Source organism: Balaenoptera acutorostrata, chromosome 19, assembly GCF_949987535.1.
Source record: "Balaenoptera acutorostrata chromosome 19, mBalAcu1.1, whole genome shotgun sequence".
Classification (NCBI taxonomy): Eukaryota; Metazoa; Chordata; class Mammalia; order Artiodactyla; family Balaenopteridae; genus Balaenoptera; species Balaenoptera acutorostrata.
In genome coordinates, this window is record NC_080082.1 from 33,896,968 (window position 1) to 33,919,913 (window position 22,946).

General features: G+C 45.8%; 1 protein-coding gene across 6 annotated transcripts in view; it reads right to left on the bottom strand.

Moving 5' to 3' along the window:
• Positions 1–18,313: 18,313 nt before the first annotated feature.
• Positions 18,314–22,946, bottom strand: part of CYLD (CYLD lysine 63 deubiquitinase) — a 55,686-nt gene continuing 51,053 nt past the window's right edge. For all 6 annotated transcript variants that reach the window (XM_057534234.1, XM_057534236.1, XM_057534235.1 and 3 more), the window contains 4 exons: positions 22,193–22,301; positions 21,239–21,357; positions 20,740–20,956; positions 18,314–19,091 (listed from right to left, as the gene is read on the bottom strand). In XM_057534234.1, coding sequence (XP_057390217.1) covers positions 18,907–19,091; positions 20,740–20,956; positions 21,239–21,357; positions 22,193–22,301 — 630 coding nt within the window. In that variant the 3' untranslated portion in view covers positions 18,314–18,906. The remainder of the gene's footprint in view (positions 19,092–20,739; positions 20,957–21,238; positions 21,358–22,192; positions 22,302–22,946) is intronic.

The following is a 22,946-nucleotide window of genomic DNA, read 5'->3' on the forward strand; positions in this document are numbered from 1 at the left end:
GTATGTTGACCAAAGTGCCCTTTCTTTGCTGCAGACACAGATGAATACGGGGCTGCAAGGTGCCTGCCACGTGCAGGGGCCACTTACAACAAACAGGATTCCCCTCCCTCCCTGAGGCCCCGCTGCCCTGCCAGCCGCCCACCTGCATGGCCACCGCTCTCCCAGCCACGCTCTTGCCCAGCTCGGCCAGCTCGGCTCAAAGCGACACACGTGTCCCCCCAGTGACAGAGCTGTGCGGTATGAAAAGACTCAGAGTTGATAAAAAAGACTTTTCCCCTTGATGACCATTTGGCCTCTGCACAGGCTTTCCTTTCTCTTTCCAGCCTGGAGAGAGCTTATTACATGATCAAACACCTAGAAAAGCAGTTCCTCTCTTGCCATATTCCAATCCTTATAAAAAAGAAGAAAAAGCTACAATCTGGAAACAACCTAAATGGCTACATTAACCGTGGCACAACCAGACCACAGAGCACTATGCAGCCGTGTGAAAAGCTAAGGAGCTCTGTTATGTGGTTATGTGAAGAAAGCAAAGCACAGAAGCAAGTGCAGAGTGTGTCCCATTTCTGTCCACAAAATGGTGATATTTAATTGCCTGAGTTGATTCATGAAAAGAATATTTCCGGAAGGAGATAAGAAACTGGTAAAAATGCTAAACTCTAAGGAAGGGAATTGGGAACAGAGAGGCGCAGGTAGGAGGGAGGTTTGCCTTTCCCTTTTATACTGTTTGACATCTTGTTAACCTTACTGTTATCTTAGTGATTTTTTCACAAACTTTTTTTGCTTGGGAATATTTTTTAGGCTTACAGAAGATCTGCAAAGATAACACGGTTCGCGTGTACCCTTCATCCAGTTCCCCTTAAGGTCAGCCTAACTGTGGCACATTTGTCAAAGGTAAAAAGCTGACAATGGTACCATCTTACAGACTTTATCCAGGTCCTACTGGTTTTTACACAGATTTCGTCTTTCTGTTCCAGGCACCCATCCAGGGTCCCCTGTCGCACTGAGGTATCATGTCTCCTTAGTCTAAGTCTGTGACAGCTTCTCAGACTTTCCCTGTTTTTCATGACCTTGAACACCTTTGAAGAGTAGTGGTCAGATGTTTTGCCCCGTGCCCCTCAGTTTGGGTTTGTCCTGTTTCCTCGCGGTTAGTCTGGACTGTAGGTGTGGGGGACAAACAGCCCGAAGGTGATACCACGTCGGGGTCCGTGATGCCACGCTCACCCCTGGTAAGGTTAACCTTGGTCAGCTGGTTAGTCCGTTTTGTCAGTTTCCCCGCTAACATGGCTGTTCTTTCGTGTCCGCACTCTGTTCTTCTGACGGGGGTCCCGGCGTCCAGCCCGCAGGCAGGGAGAGGGGACGTTCCCCCTCCAGACGCGGCAGCAGCTCCATGTGTTATCTGTCATTTTCTAAAAGAGATATTTGTCCCTTTCCCCCATTTTTTAATGTATTCAATCATTTCTTTATATTAATATGGGTATTTAGGTTATTTGGAGTGTTATAATCCAATACTGCAGCTGTTCGTTTTGTCATCCAAATTATTCCAGCTTTGGTTACATTTGTTTTTTTAATGGTTTTGATGATAAAAACCTACAGTCATTTAAGAAGGCTGTGATCAAGGATAAGGGTGCTTGAGATCATCAGAAATTATTCCCAGGCCTCAATCTTCCATACCAGAGGGGAAAGGACTGGGGAGGGATGACAAGCTCAGGCCCCAGAGTGAGAACCAGGGTTCAAATCCCAGCCCTGCCACTTAGGAGCTGTGCAGCTTTGGGCGAGGGGTAACCTCTCTGTGCCTTAGGTGAAACATTAAAAAATGGGATGATTATGATACATAATAATACTTCCTACCCCCCAGTTTTTGTGAGAAACAATTACAACAGTATCTGGGAAGCATTCAGAACACTGCTTGGCACCAGGACAGCACCCGGTAACCATAAGCTGTGGTTGTCATTGTCATGGTGTGGGGTGCTGGGCGCCGGGTGCAGTTGGGGTCCCTGCACACTCATCTCCCCCCATCAGTCCTGGTCATCAGCAAGAGTGGACAGAGGGCCAACCACACGCCCGAGGAAGGGAAGGCTTGGCAGAGATGGAAGGGTCAGAGGCAGGAGGCCTGACTTCCAGTGCAGCCCACCTCTGGCTCTGCCGCCGCAGGGGGCTGGGGTGGAAGCTGCGTCAGCCCCCCTGGGCCTGAGTTTTCTCACCTGTGGGGAGGGGGCTCATGAAGCTGGGCTGCCTTTCTCAACAATGGATACATAAGAGCTTTGGAAACTGCCAAGTTCAGGGGACCCAAAGAAGTTGTATTCAGTAGATTCTCAAAGCTGTCTCCCCAGGCAGGGTGTCCAGATGCTTTTCCTAGCCTGTTCAAGGGGGTCCTCTTTCAGGCTTCAGCAGCCTTGAAAAACTCCAGCCTGCCTGCCTCCTCTGCTCTGCCCCCAGGGTCCCAAGCAGAAGCTAAATAAAGTGTGAGATCCCCATTGCCCACACATAATTCACTTGACCTGCCAGGCCAGGGTGACAGTAGCTGGGCTGCCCTCCAGGCCCTTCCCCTGAGTGCTGAGTGGCTGGGAACCCATTTCACAGCCCTGGAAACTGAGGCCAGAGTGAACCACCCAAGTCAACATGGTGAATAAGTTTCCAATCCAGGACTCAACCCAGGTCTAGACTTCCCCCAGGGATTCCACTCTGCCCACCATCCCACCGCAGTCGTCACCCTCTGGGCTGGGGAAGTAGCAGGAGGCCACTGGAACGAACCATCTCTTTCCTCCACATCTGCTCTTCCTGCCCTGATCTTGTTCCCTCAGGAGTTAGCCTAGAGCATCCACTCAGCCCCCTCTGGAAATCCAAACCCTTCTCCAAGGCTCCCCACACTACCTCCTAAAGGAAACCCTACTGACCAGATGAAAATTCCAGAAAGGGCTCTGGATTCTCTTGGACCCGAGTTTGAATTTTGGCTCCCTATTGCTTAGCTGAGACATCTTGCGAGAATTACCTACTTCCTGAGCTGAGACATCTTGGATGAATTACCTGCTTCGTGAAATGGAGGTACCCACCTCGTGGGAATGTCACAAAAACTAGCTGAATATATATAAAGCACTTGGCTTCGGTAAATGTTTAGAAAGTGGTAGACGGTACACTCTTCTCCTTACAGCAGAACTCACAGAATAGCACAACCTCGTCCTGCATCATCCATCCCTCCATTCATCCATCAAGTCCTCATGGAGTTCCTGTTCTGGGTCAGAATCCGGGAACCCAGTGCTAAGTAAAGCAATACGGTGGCTCCCACAGAGCTTGCAAGGAGCCAGATGCCATCAGAGTGTCACACGATGTAAAATGACAGCTGGGAGGGTGAACCTTGTTGCCCTGAGAGCCCATACTTGGGGGACTTGGTGGAGTCTGGGGGGGTCAAGTGAGGCTCCCCCACGAGCCAGTGATGTTTAAGTGAAACCTGAGGGGTGATGAGGGGTGAGGAGGTGTGGACGAGACCAAAGACCAGCATCCCAGCTCCTGGAGGAAGGTCCATGTGCCTGAGAGAGGGAAGTGGAGGGGCAGAGGGGCCAGTGGGCCAGGTGAGCTCCAGGGAATGGGTGACTGAGGGAGCTGGGGAGCCCTGTGTTCTGTCTGGGGAAAGGGAAGCCATCAGGAGCTGGGCAGCCGCTTGTGTCCAGAACATTCTACCCCTGTCCACCCCAGCTGCCAGAGGGGGGTCCCCATGCTCCCTATTCATTACCTGACATAACTAATTGCCTGGTGACATTTCCCATATTATAGACAAATGTGAATTATGGGCCCAGCTGTTTCCCTGCTCATCACCAAGAATCGGTTGATAAATATGTTTATTCGAGGTCAGCCCGGCCTCATCCATTAGAAATATTGTTTTTCTAAACATTACATTGATTTAATTTAACTCTAATCAATTTAAAATGGTTCTGACAATTAACAAAAGCTTCAAATATGACCTTAAAGTAATAGGATTCATTAGCTATGTTTAGGATTAAACTTGCCCTAATAGGGCAATTTTTCTTCTGAGGGTATTTGGTAAGCGACTAGTGGTCAGTCAAAATGAAATCAATTATTATAAATTATACAGTTAAAGTTGATTATGCATCCCCTGCTAATTTGTATAAATAAGAGTCTCTGACAATGGGAGTAATTTATTAATAACTATCTCTACCCCAGCCCGGTAGCACACTTCATGTAGCAGCTGCCAGGGCATCTGTAACCCATGAAGTATTATTTTCCATGGCTGCTCTCGATGTATGCTAATTAAACCCATAATTAATTGGAACAGTTATAGTTAAGACACAATGCTGGCGCCCTTTGCCCTATTATTCATTACAGTCAACTCATTCAAAAGGCAATCTGATCAAAAATTCATATGCTAGCTCGGGCGCCCCTAAAGTAAGGCGATCTTCCTACAAAGGATGCCTGTGATGTGACAGCTGGCGCGCTGGGGGTGGAGGAGACGTAGTCAGAATCCCAGCCCCGAGAGCTTCTGTGCTTCCCACCCCGCCACTGCCAGCCAAAGCCCGGTGCAGAAGGAACCGGAGACTCAGAGCGGCAGAATAGAGGGCCTGGGACAGAATGCCTAGGCCAGAGCTCATGAACTGGTGGTCCATACAGTGTTTAAAAACAAACTAACTAAAAAAACTCATGTTTTGGTCAGAATTTTACAAATTTGGGAAATCACACATCTCCTGGAAATTCCTGACTTTGAAAAATCAGAATCCTCTGGGCCTGCTTCTCCCATTCCCTGTAACACCCCCATGCCTTTCCTTCCCTTCTTCCATTACCTGCCTGGTCCCTATAGGCAGTGAGCTTGAGATCCAAGGTCTAGGACATCTCCCCATTTTATAGGTGAAGAAACTGAGGCCCAGAGAGACAGTCTCATCAAGGAGCATGTGGTGACCAGGCTCCAAGCAGTCTGGGTATGGCTGCTTTCACAAGTATCTGGGTGGAGCCGGGGGTCCGAGGGGAGGTGGGCCTGGCCATGAGTGGACCCTCTCCCTGCTGTAGACTAGATGGGCCAACACCACCATGTTGGATGTTTGCGATTGGAAACCACAGACTGAGTCCCTCTAATCGCAGATTCTTTGAGTCAGATGGCAAAGGATGGGGGAAATTCTTCCCTACCCCCACGTGGGCTCTCTGAGACATATGGCTGGAGGAGGGGACCGGAAGAGAAAAGCCCTGACAACTAAAATGGCATGGGCCAAAAAGAATATTCAGCTTGGAAATGCCCATGAAAATGACCTTCACGTGAACTGTCCAGTCCTCCAGTGGACATGGCGTGCTTCCCGTTGGGTCGTCCTGGGATGGGTGCTGAGGCAGCAGGGACCACGCAGCTCCCGCCCTCTGGTCGCCCTCCTACCAGAGCCAACCGACGAATATAAAGCTTTGTGGAAGTCCCAGGAGTCTTGCGAGTGCCTGGGGAGGGGTCCCCTCGAGGATAAGGGAGGCAGAAGCTCTAGAGGTGAGGCTGGGCCTTTCTCTGCACTCAGGCAAGTGAGGGTAGCATTTCTCTAGGGAAAGTCTTGAATTCTCCCTGCAGGAAGTGGCAGGTTGGCGAGGAGCGAGAGGTAGGGATGATGGAGCAGGTCTGAGGCCCCAGAGGCTTTGCTGGCAAAGAAACTGGGAAGCTTCGGATGACTGTGAGAGCCGTGAACTAGAACCACGGATACACACAGATGAGTGAAGATCACAGACACCGCACTGAGTGTGCAGGAGCCTGTCCCCCTTTACATGGAGTCACAAACCGGGCAAAATGAATCATGGGGACAGGAGTCAAAACAGTGGTCATTGCTGGGGGAGGGGGAGGAGCTGCCTGGGCGGAGCAAAGGGAGCAGGACCAGGTGCTGGAAAAGCCCCGGAGGTTGACCTGAAGGCTGTACGGACACGTGAAATTCATGCAACCCTGCACAGAAGACCAGCGTGCTTAAACAAGGTACATCTCAATAAGAAAGGCCGCAGCCCCACGCGGTCATGGCCGCGGTGGGCGGGGCATCCCCCAGGCTCTGGGCTCCCTCCCGCGGATCCCCGAATAGATCCCAGTTCAGCGCCCCTAAGCGCTGGCGCCCCTCCCTGGCAGGGGTGATGGCTTGCTCTCTGCAGGCGGGCCAGAGCACGACTCCAAACGCAGGGCCACACCACAGAGCATCAGACTGAGCCCTTACCTGGTTGGCACGGAAACCCCGCCAAGGGCCCTCTGTCAGAGGGGGACCTGGATCGGGCAGGGTCCTGCAGACGTGTCCAGAAAGATAGCAGAAACGAGTGGGACCAGAGGGAACCGTCTTGAGCAGAACTCCCCCAACCCTACCTCCTTTTAGAGTCAATGCTAGGCCTCTGGAGGCAGGCAGCCCTGAATTTAAGTCCCACTGGCTCTGCCTGGGCCTCAGTTTCCTCATCTGGGAATTGGGGTGAGGTTCTTGTAAGAATGGGAGAGGACATATAGGAAGCACCTAAGCCAGGGCCAGATGCTCACCAGCTGGGGAAACTGAGACCCAGGGAACAGACAGGCATGCTTCCCTCCATGTGTCAGGACCCTGTGGCTGCAGAGCTCCGTGCTGGCTCCTCCTGCAGCCCCAATTCCCCCCAGGCTGTTCTGCCACCAGCAGGAACACGTTCAATCCTGCGGTTCCTCCCTGGTCCCCTCGTCCTCTGGGTGTCGGGACACCCGGTCCTGCCCACCACCGCCCTTTGCGTTGGCCCCAACTACCCCATCTCTTGGCCTCCTCCATCCTCGCGTGTCCCTGATGCCCAGCACGCCTCCCCAGCCCTGCTTGTCCAGACCCCTAGCAGGCAAGGCCGGAAGGGGAGTGACGTTTGGGGGCGGCAGGGCTCCGCTTGCTCTCCCCTCCCCCTTTCCGCAGTGAGCAAGCAGCAGGCTCTGTGCCCATGGCCTCTGGGGAGGAACTCAGCCTGCTTCTCCTGGTGCTGCCCGCCCGGGAGAGGCCAGCTTATATGTTCGCGAGCACCACAGTAGAAGTCTGCTTAACCCGAAACTCCTGCCAAATCCCCAGCTCCTTTGGCCTCAGTTTCTCCAAAGTGCACCTCTCCATTCTGTGCGGTCAGAGGGTGAGGATGAAGGCTGTGAGCTCTGGCAGCCACACGAAGGCTTGAACAATAGCAGAGACTGGAGCAGAAAGGGCCGGGCGCAGCCGAGTCTGTTTACCCCAAACCGCCCCAAACACAGTTCTCTACCTTGGCCACCTCGTGCCTGCTGGGCTGCCTCAGTCTCCCCAGTGTGATCCTGGCGGTTCCCGCTGTTCCTTCAAGACCCCCTCACCCAGAACGGTCGTCGTGACCTGGGAATAGCTTCTGTCTTGATCGGGTCATTGGCAGCACCCCCGAGCCCTCGCTGACTCACCCTTCATGCCAGCTGCAATCCCCTCCCTCCCTGGGGTCCTAAACGCCCTCTGACCTCCGAGGCCCCTCCAACCTCCCTTCCCTTTCCCCAGGAGCCGTCTTTTCTCCCCAGGACTGCCAAGAGAGAACTTGAAAACTGGTGGACATGCACCTGTCTTCATCATGCCAAATGACCTCCAGAATCACTGCCCAGACTCCCAAACATCCTAGCAGTATTTGATTTACAGCTCACAGACTTTCCCACATCCATTATCTCCTTCTGATACATGGCCCCTGCCCAGCCACCTCCCTGCATATCCTGTCATTCGGTCAAACACGGGTTTTGATTTGGATAATACTGACAAAGGGAAAAAACGAGAACATCAAAATCATTTGCCGTCACTAATCTATGCAGTCAGTGTATTCACTGCAAACTTTTCAGTACACTCATACAAAACTTTGTATAAACAAAGTTAGACAGATCTATTATGAAACATGTTTTATAATCTGCTTTTTTTCACCTAACATATTGTGGAACTTGGCTCAGGTCATTTAAAACAAAATGATGTTCTAGAAGCATCTTCAACAGCTGCCGAGTACTCTGTAGTCTAGCTATACCAGAAATTAAGGTCCTGCACCCTTAAGCTTCTCAAGTGTAGCCACATTGTGAACAATGTTGCCTGTTGCCATTGACTCTTACAGCTAATCTTGGGCATCCTTGTGATTATGTCCTTAGAAAAATGTCCTAGCAATAGAATTGCCAGGTAGAAGAAAAAAATCAAGGCTTTTGAAAAATAAGCACACGTGGATTGAACCGCACATGTGGATTGACTCACAACCTGTGTGTGATTGTTTAGGGTCAGGGGGCTGAGGAAGAACCAAAGCAAGAGAAGTCAGCGGTCTGAGGAGGGGTCTGAGCACACACCAGACCAAAGCACCCTCAGATGTGAATATGGGGAGGGGGCTTAGAAAGCAGTGGGGCCCCTGAGTGTCAGAGGACAGCGGAGAGGCTAGCCCAATCCCCCTATATTAAGGGGTGGAGAAACAGGCCAGAGAGACACCACCCAGAAAGGTGGCGCCCTCCAGTTCCGGAGTCTTTCCAACAGAGCCCTGTGCTTTCTGTAAAGCGAGTCCTGCTGGGGAAGAGCAGGCTGTGCCTCGGTGTGGGAGCGTGGACTGGTCGTATCCAACCTGCCAAGCAGAGCCAGGGAGACACGGTGGGTGTGAGCTGGGGTCACGGACATACAGCGGCTATAATCAGCATGAGCACCTGTGACATGCCAGGTGCTGGTCCAGGCGTTTGGGTCTGTGATGACGAAGTGAGTGAAGGTAGGAGCTATGACTATGCAAGAGATTCCAGCTCTCGCTCACACAAAAAGCAGTTTATGTGAGCCTTCGTCCACATGCAAATCCTTCCTGGATTTTGCTGAAAAAAAGTCTTTGCCACAGTGGCAGAGTCTAGGGTAGTGGTTCTCAAACACACACACAAGAGTGTACAAGACTCACTTGGTGGGGGGAGGGGGAGGTGTGCAAAGTGCAGATTCCAGGGCCCCATGCTGAGAGTATGATTCTGTAGTTTTAGGTGGGACGCTTGAGCCTGCATTCTTTCTTTTTTTTTTTTAAGTGACTGATGTGTCAGCCCCATCACATTTTTTTTAAAGTCTTTATTGAATTTGTTATAATATTGCTTCTGTTTTATGCTTTAGTTTCTTGGCCGCGAGGCACGCGAGATCTTAGCTCCCTGACCAGGAATCGAACCCGCACGCCCGCCTGCATTGGAAGGCGAAGTTTTGACCGCTGGACCGCCAGGAAAGTCCCTGAGCCTGCATTCTTAAGGCTCCCAGATGACTCAGATGCAGGCGGGCCACAGACCACTCTTTAGGAAACACTGATGAGGGTGTGGTTGATTTTCATACTGAGACCCTGACAACTTTAGCTGTAGTAAAGTTAGTAGATATTAGGCTCACCCTGACAGTCTTTTCCCACACCCTGTCCCCCCCACCCCAGAAAAGCATGTTTCTAATGAAGGGAGAAATGCATACCAATTTAGGGGCTTGACATCAGGATCCCATGATTTACCTACTTTCTTCTCATAAAGCTAGGGATTAGTACTCTATTCTTCAGCACATCCCTGAGAGAAGCGCTCACACCCGACCTTACAGCATTCACCCAGCAGATGGCACTAACTCATTTTAAATACCATTTGTAAAAGGAGACAAAGCTCAAGATAGATGGAGAGACAGAGAAAGGGCAAGACAGACAGACAGTGAGAGGCCAGTCACAAGCAGAAACGTCCTGAAGTGACACAGAGGGAGCTTAAACCCTCCTGGATGTAATTTGTAATCTGACGTGTAGCCTTGACTAATTGCCACACTTGTTTTCAAAAATCACCTGCTGCTTCCCAAACCTGGGATCTGGCTGCACAGCCAGCTGGGAGTTAAGATCTAGGACATTGACATAACCTATGATCACCACAAGATGGCGATGCTGTGCCAGGAGGACCAGAAGCACAGGAAAATCTAAATCTTAAAAGGCAACATATGAAGGCTTGAGAATATGTCTTGAAAATAAGATCATGGAGGGAGAAGAGAGGGGGGGAAGAGACATGTTGATTAGATTTGCAGCCTGTCTCTCAGAGTTCACGATTATGCTATTACCACGACAGCTGCTGCTACCAGCGGCTGCCATTACTGAGGGGTTACCACGTACCAGGCTGTGATAAGCACTTTACATACATACACAGTTTCATTTCAAGTTCATCAAGGCTTATGAGGGAAGTTCCACGATGTCTCCACTTCTGAGAGGAAGCATTATGTGGGGCACCAGAGGCTGGGACCTCTTGTATTTTCTCAAAAGAAATGGGCACAGTGATCTAATTCTGGCCACATCAACAATAGTGAATGGGGTGACTTCTATGCATAAAAGGCTGAGAGTTCCTTCTGTCACTGAGCAGATATTTGAGTGCCTACTCACGCCTGGCCCTGTTCAAGGTGCTAAGGAAAGAGAACTGAAGGAACTAGAGAAAAACCCCTGCTTCTAGTGCAAAGAGAGCGCAGTAAACCACCAGGTCCCAGGAGGGGTGTCATGGAGAAATTGAAGAACCCCAGGGCCAGAAAGTGCCTGCAGGGGCATTTTAGAGGATGTCGGTGGTGAGCTGGAGCTGGTCCCGCCGACCCACAGAACCAATTGTTTAATTTTCAGGAATTCTGTGAGCCAGGTCTTAAACACATCCATGATTAATGTTAAATTATATGAACTTACAATTGTTATATTTAAAAGTTATCATTAAATAAGTCATAGTTAAAACTTATTCCTTCCTAATTATTTTACATTTTACAATTACCTAATGGGAAGCACACTTCTTCCATAAAGGACCGTATAGTAAATATTTTAGGCTGTGCGGGGCATACAGTTTCTGTCGTTAACTACTCAACTCTGCCCTTGTATCTTGAAAGCAGCCATAGATATGTAATATGAATGGGCGTGACTGTCTTTCAATAAAATGTTATCTACAAAAACAGGCAAACAGGCGGTGGGCTGGGTTTGGTCCCCCAGCCTTAGTCAGCAGCCCCCGGTCTGTGCTCAGCTATTTCTGTCTGTCGTATCTGGTTGGTGGATATGCTATATATTGATACTTGTGTGCTAATCCTAGCTGCGTCTCTTCCCGGTGCCACCTTCAGGGATGTCACGCTGGCAGCTTGCAATCAGCCGCTGTGAAAGCATTTACACCTCAAAATTGGCAAACGCTGCAGATCAGGGCTTTTTTTTCTCCCTGGAGAGCTGGCTGTTAAACATTTACCAGCACACCAGCGGCTAATGTGGTCTGAGAAGGCCTCTCTGGGTACGTGAACTCTGCACAGGAACCTGAAACTGCACTTAAGTCTTTCTATCCTGCAGCTGCCCACCCCACCCGCTGGAGGTAACATACAGGACATAGCTTGGAAACAGATCTGAACAAAACAGTCTAAAGTTCGCAGAGATGGCCAGAAAGAGTAAAACACACACTTGTTTAAAACGTAGAGATTCCAGTGTCATAACCCCACCATGACACACTCCACAGAGCAGCCTTGCTTGTCTGTCTTCAGCCACGTAGGACGCACAGCTAAGAAGCCATGCATCATGCCCCAAGGCCTGGCCTCATTTATTCCACAGGCTGGTGAAACTCTGCCTGCTGTCAAATGGGATTCAACAGGTACAACCTCGGAGGTCACATTCAACGTCTCACAAAGTAGGGAGGGATGGCAGAGAGGGACTCAGGAGGCCTCCCTGGGGAAGTCAATTTCAATCCAACTCTTCAAACCTGAGTTCAACCTCAAACTGCTTTGGAAAAGGCAGTATTTGAAACAGACCTGGGTGTTATTTGTAAGGGGATGGTTTGATGTATAAAATTTAAGAGTTTTCATAAACTCCTAGGAAAGGGGTAAGGTGAAAGCAGTGAATGCAACTTGCAAATTTCTGTGGCGCTTTTGTAATGGAGGTCACTGCTGGGTAAATTACTCTACCTTTATGATGTCCAGTTCAGTCTTCACGCACCTAATTACTTCAATTAGACCTCCAACTACTCCCCCTTCCAATAAAATTCAGCATTGCACAACAGCCCTCCAAAAGTGGCAACTTGCACAAACCTGACTGTCCACAGTTCAGTGTAAAGTCTGCCCCCCAAAACACCGAGCCCCTTCCTAAGAGCTTTCCCACCTTCTTACCTAATCAACCTGGTGGGTTTTCTTTTTTGTTTATGACATCTAAGTTTCTACACACCTTGGAATATTTCCTGAACAGGATATGCCCCTTGAAGGATATCTTCATTCAAGCCCTCTTAGAAGTAGTGACGTTCACCCTGTTTCCAAATCCTTTCTCTGGCCTCTAGAATACATCCCACATAGATTTCCAAGGCTCTTTCTCAATAGTCTGGGCCAGGAGCTTTACAACAGATTTTCTACTTCCCCTTTGGAGCCTGTCCAAGTCCATAGTCCTCTTTATCAGAGCAGAAGTTCCACCAGGGAATGACAGGTGGATTATGTTTCCCTCAGTAAACTCCATTCCTCCTGACAAGTGGCCCCCGATCCCAGCTGCATGTTGGACTAATGTAAAGAGCTGTGGAAAATGCCACGTGCCTGGCCCCACTGTCACCGAGCAGGACCCTGTGGAAACTTCCTGGGACAGATGCCTATCCTATATCCTCTGCTTTAGCTCCTCTCTGAAGCCCCTAGATAATACTATCTGATGCATATTTCCTGAGTTTTTCAGATGCTAAAACCACCACCAAATGAAAGAAATTTACTACTTGATGATCGGGAGCATTAGCCCCCAGACCTTCTGGCACCTAAGGACTGATGATGTTAACCCCTGCGATACGGCCCTGTTACCTCACCATCAACCAATCAGAGAATTGTGCACGAGCTGATCACACACCCCGTGACCCTCCCCGCTCACCTGGCCTTTAAAAGTGCTTTGCCGAAACCCTTTGAGGAGTTGGGGGCTTTTTGGGCACGAGCCCCCAGTTCTCCTTGCATGGCCCTGCAGTAAACCTTTCTCTGCTCTGAACTCCGTTTCGGTTTGTTTGGCCTCACTGTGCATCAGGCACAGTAACTTGCGTTTGGTACCACCACCTGCAGATTCCAGTGGGTTCGGATGGGCACAGGCATGAGTTATCTTAAAAGCCTCCATCCGTGAATTCAGTGTGCAGCCAGGATTGAGAACTGCTGCTGTAGGCGGCACAGCCCTTCTCAGGAAAGTGAGGGACACGAGGCCTCAGCAAGTCAGGAAAGGAGCAGGGAGCCAGGACCCAGGAGAAGAGGCCTAGAGAGGCCATGGTCCTCTGCCAGCCGGGCAGCCTGCCTCCAACAAGGTCTGGTTTTGACTGTCCACATCCACAGGTGGACACAAGCATATAAACTATCACTGTCTCACTGACACACCCACAAAGAGAAAGAATGGATCTATGAAAAAGCAAGAAAACCCTTGAGTCTGAATGAAGGAAAACCTGCGTGATGCTAAAATGGCAAAGTTTCATTATCACCAATGTGTCATTCAGCTATGCATTTCTGAAACAGGAAAGTTCTTGAATGTTCTATATTCATACGAATATTGCCAACTCAGACCATTCTGGCTTTTTTACCTTGGCATAACAAGTGACTTAAAATCCAAGTAGTTAATTCCTGTACAAGGCTTGTTATATCAGTTACCTAAAAGAAGGTAAAAGTTTCGGTCCTCATAGCATCATGTAATCGTGCCTCTGGATTATACAGAAACATAAAGTGTTTAATTTAATTGCCTCCTTGGCAGCTCTGAGGGACCAGGACACACTAGTCTATAGTCAACAGCTTTGTGCCCATGTTTAGAGATGAACAACTTCTGGCTGGATTAGAGACTGGTGTATCAGAGCTTGGAGGTGCCAAGTTATTTCAAGAAACTCCAAGGAGTCATGATGTCAGGAGGCGACCCAGAGGCCACTGGCGTATCTCCCACAACAGGAAAAGTCTGTAAGGTTTTCTAAAACAATCGTGATGATGGCAGAGACTCGATGAAGACACAGGTGTGCCCGGTACAGCATTTTCCTAAAGCAATCTTCTTTCCCGGCACCACTGCAAAAAACTTATGAAGCTGTACTCAGTTCTAGTCTTCCCATAACCCAAAACCCTTCCCCCAAGAAATCAAGGAAAAGGAACCATACAAATTTAATTTTAATGATACAGAAATAGTATATAGTACATTTCTTTCCACAGCTGCACTTCAATCATCTCTAAAAAATTTAACAAAATTAAGGCTAAATCAGAGCAATCTGATAGTAAGGGGATATTTTATGTGGTTTTATTTTTAAAGAATGTCTTCATAAATATAGAATGCTCATCAGGCCAAAAAAAAAAAATGTTGAACAAGATACCAAATATGGGAAATGCAATAAAAAATGTGCTCCTTTATACCGATTTCCTAATAACCACGACTTCCCTGGGAGGTTCCAAATGGGATTTTTTTTTTTAAATTAATGTTTGTGACAGGATACTATGACTTTCTGAAGTACTATAGGCCATTTTAGAAAATAAAACCAAGGACAGTTGAGTCTCCAACACAATCTCTATTGAAAAAATAAAAAGCAAAAGTGGACAGGTTTAAAAGTGCAAGAGAATTACATCTGAGGCTGCAATGCTCCCATGGATGAACCCTCCATACCTGGCCTTTCCCCCCACCTGTGTTATAGAAAGACTTTAAAATACAGTGAAAAAAACTGGCATCACTGACAAGACAGAGTCAGGAAAGCAAATGGGGTTCTTGAGTGACCTGCTCCAAATACTGATGTTTATTGTGAGTAGGAAGAAGGAATGTCTTTCTTTCCCCCTTTTTCATTATCCTTGGCCATATTTGCTGGTTAGCTTTTTACCACCACTTTCTGACTCAAGAAAGACCCTTCGGCTGTTCCAGGATTTAGAGTAAGATGAAGAGTCTTTTTTCCTCTCTTTTCCCTCCAATAAAGCTTCTGAAGGGAAACTAGACAATGCAGTGCTGAGTCCCTGCAGGAAGCCTCGCTCTCTGCAGTCCCAGTCTCTGAACAGCGACATAAGCCTGCGAGCAGAGAACCCACCTTCACAGGCTGGGCACCACACCTGGTGGCCTTCCCTCCTCCACCCTCTCTCTTGCACACATTTCCATTTTAATATGCTCTCCTCCTCCACCACCCCAACTTGCCTTGGGAAATTCCAGTATTATTTTCACTGAAGGAGAATTGTGGGTGTGTTAACATCACTGACCCCTAGAAAAGGTAGTCTTATTTCTTCATTATAAGCCTTAGAGTCCCCCTACTTTAACAAGGACAGTTTACTTTATGACCAGAATCTTCTCATATAGGGTTAAAGTTTTCATTATAAAGTAGCAGCTAGTTAGTTTACATTTTTTTCTTTAACTTTGCATAAGAATTTTGTTTTTCCATTTCTTTGGTTCCCAGAGCCTCAATTTCCCCTCAAGAAATTAAATGAAATGCAAATAGCCAGGTAAATAACATCCAATATCCTCTTTAAGTCTTAAGTGTGTTCCAAAGATGGCTAAAACCTCTAGGAAACAGCGGGCTGAGGCATAGATACTAAGATGCATTTCTTTTATAAATTCACATGTAAACACAGAGAAACAATATGACAAACATACAATTACCCACGTGAATGTAGAGTAATTAACACAATAACATTCTATGATCACACAATCACGTAAAGAGAAGGTATTTTTGAGATCTTTCAGTTCAGTGCCTTTCAAATCTGGCTGATCATCAGGGTCACCTGGTTGGGCTTTTGACGTTTCCTAGACCCCATTCGTGAAGAGTCAGATCCAGCAGGCATAGCCAGGGACCCAGAAATTTTGTCTTTTTTTCCTATAAAATTCAATAGTCCCACCCTCTTGCTATATAGAGGAAGACACTAAGGCCCAAAGAAGTCAAGATGTTGCCCAAGACTAACAGAGCAAGCGACAGAGAAAGGGCTAGCGCCAGCTCTCTTGTCCCCTTGCCCACCACTTTTTCTGTCACACCTCACTGCGTCCCAGAGCTTTCCCCCGACCTGGTACCCTTACACTTAGGCTAAGCAGCCTTTAGTAGACATTCTGTTGTCAGAAGTAGGTGGTAAATTGCTTGAGGGCAGGGACCATGTCTCATGTTCCTTCTGACACCATCCTAGGTTATAAGTGTCTAAGAAATACTTGTTGGCAGGCAGTCCCTCAGCTAAGGCCTCATTCTGTATTCTCCACTCACATCTCTGTCTGCGATCGTCCACACAGATGCAAAATCATCTGGCTGGACATCGAGATCCACCTGAGGAGGGCAGTAACGCCTCTGAATTTATGAAGGTGCCGTGTTCACACAACAGGAATTTGAATGACAATGCAAGTTCCGTAAGAATTACCACGTCTTCCCCTTGTTCCTGAATTATGTGAGTTATGTAAAAATAATAATAATAATAAATGAATCCATGGGATAGAAAGCAGTTATTTACCTATAACATTTGGCAAATATGAATTATAAAAATCCTCAGCTAGCCCAGGGAGATAATCCTTAGCAACTGTAACAACTATATTTTATTGAGTTTTGTTACTGTTTCTCTTGGTTTGCAACGTGTATTCCTGGTCTTATAAAACATTCTTTTGTGGATGGAGTCAAACTCCTTCATAAAGCGGACAGCGAGGGCCTGAAGCCGTTAAGACATGGCCGCTCTCCCTCCCCACCCCACACACGTAACTTCTCACACACAAACGCACACACTTACACGTGTGTACTTAATGGAGGTGGGGGAACATGACTTGTTTTATAAACAAGATGATTCTACTATATTGCCATCTTGATTGTAGATATGATAGGGAAGAAAGGATAACAAAAACATCTCAAAAGCCAACAGGAAAATATTAAAGAAAATTTAAGGCTGGAAAGTAAATAAATCAACAGGCACATGGGCCGCTGGTGCCACACAGCCCAGCCCTGCCTGTGCCCACCTGACACACGGGCCTCTGCTGGACCAGGAACAAGACAGGCCTGCTGGGGGGGGCAGGGAGGACACCCAGGGCCGGAAAGGACCCCGCCTCCCCAGGAACCACCACAGCAGGCCCTGCCTCCCTTTACTGGGTACTCCCTCCCCAGCTAATGCTAAAAGAACTGTCAGCATTCTTCAGCTAATGCTCGAAGAGTCTGTCCTTAGAAATCGTTTATGGATGAGGCCCCTCCCACTTGAAAGCGCCTCCACCCGCCTCGGGACACCGCACACGCGCCCTCACACGTCCTCTTCAAGTCTTCTGCCGCAAGGGGCCGGGCACGACAGACCTTCCTCAACTTGTATTCTGTTGTAATTTTTACAGGAAAGGCACTGTCTTCTCTTTTTTAACTGTTAAATCCAGTCTTACCCAGATATAGAGTCCTACTCACTCCTCCAGATAGCCTTTTAAAATCACATTGATAAGCTCCTTCATCCATTTATTCCCCAGCACGTATTGATTAAGCGGTGACTGGACTTGTGGAAGGTCAGGGCTAGATGGGACCGTAGACATCCTGCATCCCATGCTCCTCATCTACCCCGGGGTGACAGGGCGGGGTCACCCCCAACCCCCGGATCTAGTAACCATCTCACCACCCACTCAGGCACTGAGCAATACTTCATGCACAAGTTGCGTACTTTTTCATTCCAAAACTGAAAAAATCACAAGATGAAAGAATTTTTTGTACCTTATTATGATTTATAAAGCTAATAAATATTAGGAAAATGGAATGACAGAACCAAAAAGTAAATGTGACTTGAAAAAGAAACAATTGCAGGGTTTGCAAAGATTCTTTCCCTTTTTTTGGACATTCAATGTTTTACGAAGTCATATGCTAGACACACATGACAACCTCTGCCTTTCCGCGTGGTTAGGAAGTCATTCCAGAGAGACAATGACGCCATACAACACATCCCACGGCACTTACATTTACAGCCTATGCTTCTAGTCTACAACAGACACACACTACGGATATTAGCTACAAAAACATCCATTTTCTACTTATTTAATCAGGAGGAAGGCAAAGCTACTGCTAACATTTCAATAAAATAACTGATTCGTAACTGTCATTATCTCAAGGGAAATCAGATGGAATTTAATGCGGGGACTGATCTAAGTTCTGGACAGTCTTATCTAAAATAGTAGAGGTTTAGATATCCAATACGTCTCTTCAGGGAAATTTTAATGAGTGATTCTATATGCCAAATTTTTTTTCTTATGAACCATATATATTTGTGTAGGAATATGTTATATTTATCACCCCAACGCTTTAATAAAACTTACTGTGCCCTGTTGCATAAGATAGTTAGAGAGCCTTAAAAAAAAAAGCTGTTAGCTGACAGTTACTACTATGAATGTAGAGCTTCATTTGCTGTATATGCTAATCCTCCAGGAAAATTACATCAAAAATGGACATTTTATGACAAAATCACTCATTTATCTCAAAACCAGAACAAATAGAAAACACCACTAAGGAAATTTAAATACTTTTCTGACCACTACTGCAGAAACACAGAAACTCAGCAGATTTCAGACATGCAGGAATCAGCATTATACAGGGAAGAATTAACAAATCAAACTCAGTACAACTTTAATAACTGGATTGAAAGTAGACTCTTAATAAAACCAAAATATATCCTCCTCAAGGCAACCATCAGCTACAAAGGAAAAATGATTTCATATCCTTGGTCCATAAAGAAGACACATTTATTTACATTCTCAATGGACTAGAAGAGGTTTTAAACTGTCACAATTAAAATTTTATGCTTCCAAAAATATCTTATGATCAATGCACTTAACTTAAAGCTTCAGGTATTAATAACTCCATTTAGACATCTTAAAAAACCAACACAAACATACTTTCTAGAGTGCAAAATGCTTCTTATTAAATACTTTAGTAACACAAAAGCAATTTGTTTTTAAACGCAGGAATCCTCTTCTGAAGGATCATCACCACAAAGACATCCATTGCCGGCAATGGACGTTGAACAAAACTGCCAGCTCGCGTGAAATGCAACATTAAAATTGTGCATCGGGTTTCTGCACCTGTCCAGATGACCCCGTTTATTTGTACAAACTCATTGTTGGGCTCTGGTACATGCACATGTATGCATCACAAAGAAGTCTTCGTGCACAGCCTTGGATTCTTCTGGAATCCAAGGAATGCAGATCTTCTAGAGACATTTTCAAGTACTCTCCTACTTCTGGGCATGGGGTAACTTGAGGAATGTTGAAGCCATTCTGACCACCTATGGAAAAGAGGAAGAGCTGTATTTAGGGCAGTCAAGTTCTAAACCCTTTTGCTGTCCTGCCCCACCAAAGTAATTTTACAATTCCATAATTTAGTTAAGGCTAATTCCCAGGACCTGAAAGACCTTATTTTACTTCCGATTTCTAGAAGTTAAATCCTCGTTAACTCTTGACAGTCTCATTTCTTGGTTTCTGAAAGGATTCCGGGACCAACAGTGAATACTACTGACAAAAGGACACATATCCTGAGCAAAGTCCAAAACCTACTTCCCAGGCTTCTCTGTGTATTCAATCAGGGAATAATGTTACATACACGTATGCACACACATTCAACTCTTCACATTCCCAAATCCCTTCCCAGACACAAGCACCCCTCCCTGTATGCTTTACCATGAGCCTGTCCAGTTTAGGGCAGATCTAGTAAAATGAATACCATTTTATTCCGCTAAATTTAAAATATGTATTTGTGTGATTCTCGCAAGGTTTTGTTCTACATTTCGTTAGACTGAATGAAGATGCTATGAGGCGTGGTCTTAGGGATTCCAGGAAAGGCTTTAGCCTCCCAGTGGCTTTTCTAAAAACGCCCGGAACCCTTGTGCCTTTGAGTTACATGGCTAAATGCAAATTTTTAACTGGGGTAAGGACCTATTTACAGCTGGGGCTGTGCTATATCCCTCAAGCGTCTGAGAGCTGAGAAAACGTTGAGAAACCTTGGGGTACAGCTTGGGCATCTGATCAAGAGGCTGCCACAAGGTGGCGTCCTAGGTCACCAGAGGGCCACACCTGAAGACTCGGGGTCTGGAGCGTGAGAGAGTGACTAAAGGGGTATCAGAGAACTGGAGGGACGTTAAGTCATACTTCACAACCTTGCCTAGGACCAGTCCTGATCTGTAAACTATACAGGCAGGGGTACAGCTGTTTTGACAACGGTTTCGTTTTTGAAACCTACTAGAGCCCCAGGCACTTCACATGCACTCATTAGGTATCTGTTAAATAATGACTGAACATCCTAGAAAGCAGCCTAGAAGGTGCAGTATATTCCCCACTTAAGGAAGACACATTACACACAGAATAAGCTTATTTTTCCAAAGAAGACATTTACTTTTATTCTTAGCTTTGTCATCTAGAAGACAACAGAAAAAACATAAGCACTGAGGTCAGAAAGACTGAATTAAATACAAGCTCTGAGACCTTAGGCACCTTAAATCTCAGCTTTAGTAAGAGAAAAATAGGAATCATTCCCACCTTGCAAGGATTTAGGTATAATAACGTAAAGTACCTCCCTGAGAGCTTGGCACATAGGTATTTAGGAAATGGTGACTATGGTACAGAAAATAAGAGAAGCCTGAAAGTCAAAGACGACAAAGCTGAAAATAAAACCTTTCAGCCCTAAAAAAAGAAATTTCTAGCTCCTTTTTAAAAAAAAAAAAAAAAAAGACTCTATGCATGTCAAAATATCACAAAAATATTATCCCTTAGTTTAGTAGCAGGGCTGTTAATGCATTTCAAGATTTCGGACTATGTCACCAAGATATTCCTGAACGGATTTTCCCAACACTATTTTATTACTCAGACCAGGCTAGCCCACTATGGTTATCCCACTACAAACTCAAATGTCGCCACATGTAGAAAAGGTGTGGAAAGTACCATCCCGATCAGCCATGCTGTCAAAGAAGAGCCAGGCAGAGTCATCTTTCCCGTACTTCACAAAAGCGACATAGTGGCTTGTTTCTATGCAGAGGACAGCAAATAACTCCATCTTCTGACAGGGGATGCAGCCGTGTCTCCAGTCCCAGTCAGGTAAATCTTTGGGAAGTGACACTGGGTTATATTTATGACTCAGCCTCTTGGGATGAAGGTGGACCTGAAAGGGAACATGAAGAGAATGCCATTAAGAAGCCGAAACACAATGGTTTGAAGGGAATGAATGCCACTTACTGTAATTGAATACATCCCCACAAAGAGCAACTGAGTACTCGACAGAAGTCCATCAAATAAACAGAGGAGGCATAAACAATACCATTTAATTATGGAATTTTTAAAGTTAATTATGATTCTGAAAACTTTTCAAAACCTGAAATCTGTTTCAACTACAAATGATTTACTGCTTATTAAGAGAATATCCATTAAGTGAAGTCAAACTTACTTGAGTGTTGCAGGTTTTACAAAACTGCTTGATTTTTCCAGCTGAGATGTCAGGGTCATCGTAGCATTCTCTACACTCATACATTGCGAGCCCTCCACATATCCGGCACTGCCTAGGGGCTGAAAACGTTGGGGGTGGCGGGGAGTTAAGGGGTCTTTAAAAATGCATTCTTTCATTAAAAAGATTAAAAAGAAAAGTTAAGCTTTAAAAAGGATAATGTTCATGGACTCAGTGAAGTCCACCCCTCCCCATCCCCGTAAACTTTAAATTGGATTTTCTTGGATTCAGGATATCTTTAAAGACATTTTCTCTGACCAAATGACAATTTTTTAAAAATTATATATTCTAGAGTGTTTCCCCTGATTATAAAATTTCTATTGATGAATATGCAAAGATACAAGAGAGTATAAATAAGAAAACTGACAGCATCTACAATTTCAGTTAGCAAGAGATAACCACTGTCAATACTACTGTGAATTTTCTCAGGTAATTTTGTATCTGCACACTCACATAACTCGGCGTGTGTGTGTGTGTGTGTCTGTGTGTGTGTGTGTGTGTGTAGCTCCTCTTATAGAAAATTATCAGCACTCTCCTTTTCACTTAACATTACATCATGACCACTTTCATATAACATTGGTCTTCAAAAACATGAATTTTAATGGCAGTAGTTTTCTGTTGTAGAGAGACACCATAATTCACTTAACTACTCTCATTAACATATAGAGTGCTTCTAATTTCTTACTCATAAACATATTTACATATGAAATATTGATTTACATGTCTGATTATTTTTTCAGAATAAATTTTAGTGTAGTATTTCCAGGCTCTTCAGCCTCTTCAGATACCAAATTGTCCTTTAGAAAACTCGTATCCTGTTAAGACTCTTATTCGCAATTAATGTGAATGACCTGACAGACTATTTCTGAAAAACAAACTAAAAAATCTTATACTTACTGTCTTCAAGTAAATCTGTTATATTTAATTCCAGAGAAGGAAAAATTTTTTTAAATAGTTTAAAGTCTTTTCCAAATCGAGGCATCTGAATAATCAGACACGATGGTGCCTAAAAAAAAAAAGATACATAATTTTAGAATCAAAACGCTGGAAAAAAAATTTCCCTGAAATAGTCGTGGCTGTCAAAGCAAGCAGAGGCTCCACCATAACGTGGATGGCCACTCCGTGTTCACAAATGGGACCCACGTGTGAAATGCACTGTGAAGGCAGAGCGCCAAGGAGCCACAAGCCTCAAGCCGTCCAAGATCTGTGGACACATGGACACGGAAGTCAGGCAGTTCAACAACCTTGGGCCTCAAGTAATATGATGACCATGCAGAGTCATCTGCTTTGGGTTTATATTTTTAAAAGGCTTTGGAAAAACCTGAAGGACACTATTCCTTATATTTCAACAAATAAATAATGGTAGCTGTTAAGGTTTTACCAGAACATTCCTTCAGAGAGGGATACAATGAAAATGAACCACAAGCATGTACTACTAAGAGCATGAAGATACTCAGTAAACAGTAAAAGAAAAGTAATTTAAATCACTTGTTCATTTACAGTAAGTGAATTTTGTCTTTTATTGAAGGAGGAAAAGTAAACTTTCTTTTTTTGATATATTTGGATAATATGCTTGGGTAAAATTTTTAATTGGGTAAAATGTTAAGCTGGGTGAAAAGACAACAACAACAAAAAACCACAAATCTTCTTT